This window comes from Cyprinus carpio, chromosome A17 (assembly GCF_018340385.1).
Source record: "Cyprinus carpio isolate SPL01 chromosome A17, ASM1834038v1, whole genome shotgun sequence".
Taxonomy (NCBI): Eukaryota; Metazoa; Chordata; class Actinopteri; order Cypriniformes; family Cyprinidae; genus Cyprinus; species Cyprinus carpio.
Window position 1 is genome coordinate 13,526,315 of NC_056588.1, and position 6,243 is coordinate 13,532,557.

The following is a 6,243-nucleotide window of genomic DNA, read 5'->3' on the forward strand; positions in this document are numbered from 1 at the left end:
AGCAGGACAGTACTACTGTAAACATTAAGCAACATCACAAGTTCTATTTCTTTGAAGGATGGGTGATTTGGGAGCATGTTTTTGTTCAGCAGCTACACAGACATCTATATCCTTGATCCACACCTTTCCCACTTCTAGAACACTCCTCTGCGGCTCATAATTGTTTGTCTCATGTTCTGCCATCGCAACCACTGACTGCTGAAATAGCCACTGAAAGTCATTGTCATCTAGTGTCCCAAAAGCGTCACAGCTGATAGCTGGCAGTCTTACCATAAAATGAACTCAGAGTCTTGACATCTCAGAGCCTGGCTGGGCTTATCTTCGTCCTATTCATCCATTCAACCAGAGCTGTCTGTCATTGTTTAATACACTTTTGTGACAGCTAACACTACTCCACAGCTGTGACCCAGTCAACACATAATGGTATTTCTATTCACACTTGTGGATATGGTGGTGAGTGAAAGTGTCGTACTGCACAGGCAGAACAGGACAATTCACGCCCCTGTTTCTGTCCATGTGTATCCTGCCAGCATGTTAATAGCATCTCCTGACCTCTGAGCTCATCTCTGCTGGATCAAATCCTCTTGTTTGTCAAAGAGTAGCCTATCTGAGGATGACTTCCTCTATATTGTCAGCATGATCCAAAAGGCTGTGTCTTCTTGACTATGCAGTGCAGACAACTAACTTTCTTGTTTAGCAGCATTTACAGCCCAGAGTTTATTCTGATCTGATTAAGACCAGGGCTCCTCCTTTTGACACACAGTCAAATCCATTGATCCTAAAGAGTTTGAGATTAGAGTCCTGATTCAACACCGCAGTAGCTGCAGTTTCAAACTTTCACAAACAGAGGGCACCAGTGCTTAACATTTCCCCCAAAAAAACTTTGTGTAAATGTGCCTGGAAGGACATGCTCCTATGACATTGCTTTGGCCCAATGGACCAAAGCAAAAAGTGCACATCTTTGTTATAATAATCACATCTATCCTAAGCCCAGTCTAGAAACACACTAAACAACAAAGAAATAAATCTTATATCACTAATTAGTGCAGTTCATAGTATTGCTAAAAACTACTAGTTAGTTAAGCAAACTGCCAATATATTTATGGCACAGGTCACTCTATCAATATAAGTTTATGGGATTTTGCCTGTATTATTACCAGGTAAAAATCATTAGCCTGATTGCTTAGAAAAGTAACTGAACACCTCGTCTTAATAAACTACAAGGCGCTGCAGTTTAATATTTAGGGTTAGAGGTCCACTCAAGAAATGGGAATTCACCATATCTATTTTCTAAATGCATGTTATTGATCTTATTGTGAACAATTCATCAATTGCTGTACACCATAATACGGAAGAAAGGTTATTTTGCTTCTTCAATTACATCACAACATTCAAGAGATTTATAGTAATAGCAATGCATCCCATTGCATTTTACATTACTTCAAATTTCACACATTGCTAACTAACCTTAGCTATCCTCTTCTGGATAGTTTGCCCCTGGTTCATTTTGGAGAAGTAGTGGTAGTAAAGGGAGATGTTAGTCATGATAGACTTCTCATCAGGATGGGGCACCATGACATCTTCCACATCCAGGAGCTGTTTTATACCAAACTCTTCAAACTCTTCTTCTGCCAGAGTGAAAGCATGGGTGAGGTTCCTCAATGGATCATCCTGCGGTAGTCGGTTGTAGTCAAAAAGATCAGGCCTAGAACAGTGTTATCATAACTTCATGAGATTGAAGTATGTGGAAAGGAAACAGTCAAATTCTGTTTCTTATCAAAAGAGAATGCTATCATTATAAGTATTACCGATGGGCATGAATAAGAGCATTGAGGGCCAGTCCATACCTCCAGCTGCTTGAGAAGTCTTGCACATTTACATTGGTGTAACCGGCGGTCTTACGCTGACACCATATCAGTAGTAGAGCTTCTTTGGCTGAGTGCTGAGCGCCACTGACATCACCACCAGCCTGAAACCCAAACAGAATGTAAACAGAGCGATAAGCACACTCTTAAGGCCTTACTTCAACAATATTGAATAAGCAACACCTTTTGCAGGAGTTTACACTCTTAAGGCCTTACTTCAACATATTGATGACTCCAATCTGGAAGCGGAGAATGATGATCCAAATTAAGCCCAGGATCAGGGTTCTGTCTCCATCCACAATATTTTCTGGACCAATCAGATCTACTCTGATCTATAAAAAAATTAAGAGAGGGAAAAAGGATGACCTACAATTATAAGTACATAGCTTATTGTATAGGTTTATCCACAGTTCACTTTTAAGAAGTTACATTGTTGAAATAATACTTATTAAAAGGTATTCTAATTTGATATTTGCATGTTGTACTTCTTTGAGTGTACCGGTACTGTGGTTTTAAGGAAATTAATGGCAGTGCTGTTGTCTTCTAGACAGTGTACTCTTAGGCTGCATCGAATGGGAGTGGGCAGTTTCTCCCAAAAGTCACACGAGATGCACACCAGTTCTTAGTTCAGTATACACATCAGTCAAGTCAACCTTTTCCTTTAAAGTGAATGCACATTTAAATATAATTACACACATTTCCAACACAACAAGTTCTGCTTACCTGCTTTCTGAATGAAGCGAGGGAGCTTAGAGCACACCCTGCTCCTCTGGTATGTCTTCAGACATGTCGTTCATCACTCAAGAGCAAAGATAAAAACAATTAAATCTGCTTGCAATTACTGCATACTTTTTTGCAGTTTTCATAATTGCTTTTAAAAGCAAGAACGATGATCTCTAGCTAACTGCTAACTTGCATGTAACTGATAACCAACTAGTAAAAGATATGCTATTTGTTTGGGCAGAGTAGACTTTCTCAGAAAGCAATATTTAGTTATTTAATAATCAGTGTGACTTTTTATAATAAACATGTTATGAACGGTGTTGTCTGATACAGAACAATACAAAGGAGAAACCGAGGAAGGGGAAAAGGAAAGGGAAACGTTTAAAGCATGTCATTCTACAGGACAACTGCCTGTGTACAACTATTAATATATTTGTGTGCCCTAACAAGCCGAGGAAGGTCATTGTAGCACCACTTGTCTGTTTTAACATCTTCCTGCTGTTAGTGTTTATTATGTAAGTGAAGTCTCTCAGCTAGTTCACACAACAATGGCATTAAGTACGAGAGGGGGTAATATGTAACCACTGTTAAATATAACACTCAAAGGGAGACATATACAGTGGAAATATCAGGTTTAAAAATATTATGTGAAGACAGTCAAGGCGGTACTATTTCCATCAATCTAAAATTGGTGATGTTGATGTAATACAAGGCAAATCATCTGAGCTTTTCCCTCCCCAGTGCTGATCTGTCACAAAAGGTTTGCATAACAGTGTATAAAGAGTTTTCCTTAATGCGTACCTGCCATTTTCTTTCATCATTATTATTAAACTCAGTCTTTGAGTTTGTACATATGAAAAACAGTGGGCTAACTTGTTTAAATAAGCAACTAAACTAGCTGTCTTTTATCATGAGAAAAGTACATAAAGTATGTAGATGGTAAAGTAATAGACAATGAAAAAATAATTAGGACCTCAACTGGGTTCAAGGGTTCACAACTAGAGGTAATCATGCTGAGTATATTATATCCTAAACTAAAATAAATAACAAGACTAGAGTCATGATTGGCAAATTTATATTACACAAAATATCACCAGATTTACCGTGATATCATGAATTTTTGTGTAATCAAATTGCTTCACCACAAGTGGAAGTGGATTATTTATATATTTAAAGATAGATAGATATCCATAGCAATATAATTACTATTGGAAAAGGGTTGATCATGACACATTTGAAATGTAAGCTTTTAGTTTAAGTTTTATTGGTGCTTAGTTGCATCACTGATTGTGGATCTTGTTGCCTGAAGTAGCACTGAGCAGGAAGGCTTAAGAATGAATTATTACCACACCATATTAAAAAAAAACACTCATCAACCATTTTTTAGTACTCCTTCTTCACCACCATCATCCGTTCCTGAAGCTCTCGGAATCGGCCATCCAACTCCTCTCCATCTCTGTTAGTCTCTGAAAACAACATATGAAAAATGCATGTAACTGTTTCAAAGACAAACATACACATACACACACAGAAACATATGCTGCACTAGAAATTGTTCATTTACAATAAGTAGTTGCCCAAGATGAGTTTAAACATTAAGCCATACACATGAGTAGTGAGGCTTTTAAGTTTCGATTTTTTAGCTTTTTTGGGAAGTTAAAATAAAAGAAGACAGTACCAAGGAAATGTCATTGTGAAAGTTAAAAATCATTTTAAATTTTTAAATCTACTTTGTTCTCTAATGGTTATGAGGAAGTGAAAGTATCAAGGAAATCATGGCTCTCCTGCTGACAGTGTAATTATGGCCTGAGTCTGACTTTACGGACATATTTTGAAGGATCATAAAAATACCTAGCATTTCCAAATTGAATGACAAATGGAACAGGTTGAGATCAAGAATTAGTAAACTGGCCGACTTTTCATGTCTTAAATCAGATGTACCTTTCAGCTCTTTTTTTTTTTTTTTTTTACTTTTCAGATGTTATACTGTAGAACTTCATCTTATTAGCTTATTAGCTTCTTATCTTAAAGCTATGATGCTATTATATAGAATTATATTTTATATCCATGTAATTCGGTGAAATAGACATTTGTTTAATCTAGTTTAAAACATATATACAGTTAAACTATAATATCACACATTTCTGTAGACAATTCAAAACAGTATAAACTTAATTTTGCATAAATTCACAACTTTCATTTTTTTCTTAAATCTTAAAATTTGAAAATCCAACAACCTTAAACCTTGCAATTCCAATTTGCGAAAAGTATTACATTTGTTTGTCATATTATGATGTGCAGCATGCAATAGATTTAGAATTCACTTACCCTTTGTAAAGGTTTCTTTTCAGAATTTAAGCACAGTCAGTGCTAGTCACAGACTTTCATTATAGGCAAAAATTCATGATTTGAGCGTAATCCGACAAATCCTCTTTAAGACTGATCAGTGTTAAGGAACTGAACTTTGATGCTGTTGTAATGGAATGAAAGGGAGGGTAATTCTCTCTCACCTGATAATGTGCTACATGAGGGGTAAAAGCTGCAGTCATATTCAGTATGAATAACTCTCTAAAGGCCCATCCAAGAACAACCATAACAGTTGTATCCTAATTGCTTCTGGGTTGACTGCTATTCAAAAAGATTTAGTACATGTTCAAATTTACGGATTACGAATTTTGAAATAAAGTGTTGGAGAAACTATTTTAATTTGAAAGAGAAACATTTATTACATTCCCTTATTTCATTTAAAATTAACAAATTACATATTAACAGAAGATTGAAGGTTGTATATACAGTACAGGTCAAAAGTTTGGAAACATTAAAGATTTTTATTTCAAGTAAGAAGCAGCACCATCATCAAGCCCATATATACTTAATATAGAAAAAAACAGTAATATGTTGTGAAGATTATTCTTAAAATGTTTTAAATTTGAATATACTTTAATTACATTTTACAGTAATTTTCAGCACCATTACTCCAGCCTTCACCATGTCACATGAACATCCAGTACTATGATTTTTAAATGATTAAAAGCCATAAGAGATGGCCTGTGTTTATTCAAAAAAAAAAAAAAAATCAATAATATATATTCTAATAATATATTTTCTTTACTATCTTGTTCAATAATAAACACATCATTGCTGAATGAACGTATTGATTTTATTTAAAAAAGAAAGAAACAATCTATTAGTTAAATGTATAACAAAATATTTATATGTATCCTCATAGTGACAGGTTTAAACTTTGATACATCAATTAGAATGATTTCTAAAGGATCATGTGATAACATCAAAAATTTGCATCACAGAAATAAATGATATAACAGTATAATAAATTTAAAAACAATAATTTTAAAATTGTAATAATATTCATTTTCTGTATTTTGATCAAATTAAATGGGCTTGATGAGCAGAAAGAAACTTATTTTTCAAATAAAAATAAAAATTATTAACAAACCAAAACCTTTTGACCTGTACTGTACGTCAAAGGCTCATTAAAGTATAGGCAGCACCATCAAACACCTATATATACTTAAGTGTCTGTGAAATTTGGCTTTAATCACATTTTACAGTAATCTTAATTTCACCTGCACACGAACACAATGATTTTTCATGTTTAAAAGCCATAAGACATAGCCTTGTGTCAAATAGTTAG

At 34.8% G+C, this 6,243-nt stretch overlaps 1 protein-coding gene across 1 annotated transcript; it reads right to left on the reverse strand.

Moving 5' to 3' along the window:
* Positions 1–24: 24 nt before the first annotated feature.
* Positions 25–5,137, reverse strand: LOC109051442 (spectrin beta chain-like). Its single transcript, XM_042773392.1, has 4 exons — positions 5,099–5,137; positions 1,848–1,969; positions 1,468–1,705; positions 25–198 (listed from the first exon to the last, which is right to left on the reverse strand). The coding sequence occupies exons 1-4, from the start codon at positions 5,135–5,137 to the stop codon at positions 25–27; spliced, it is 573 nt and encodes a 190-aa protein (XP_042629326.1).
* Between the last annotated feature and the right edge of the window lie 1,106 nt (positions 5,138–6,243).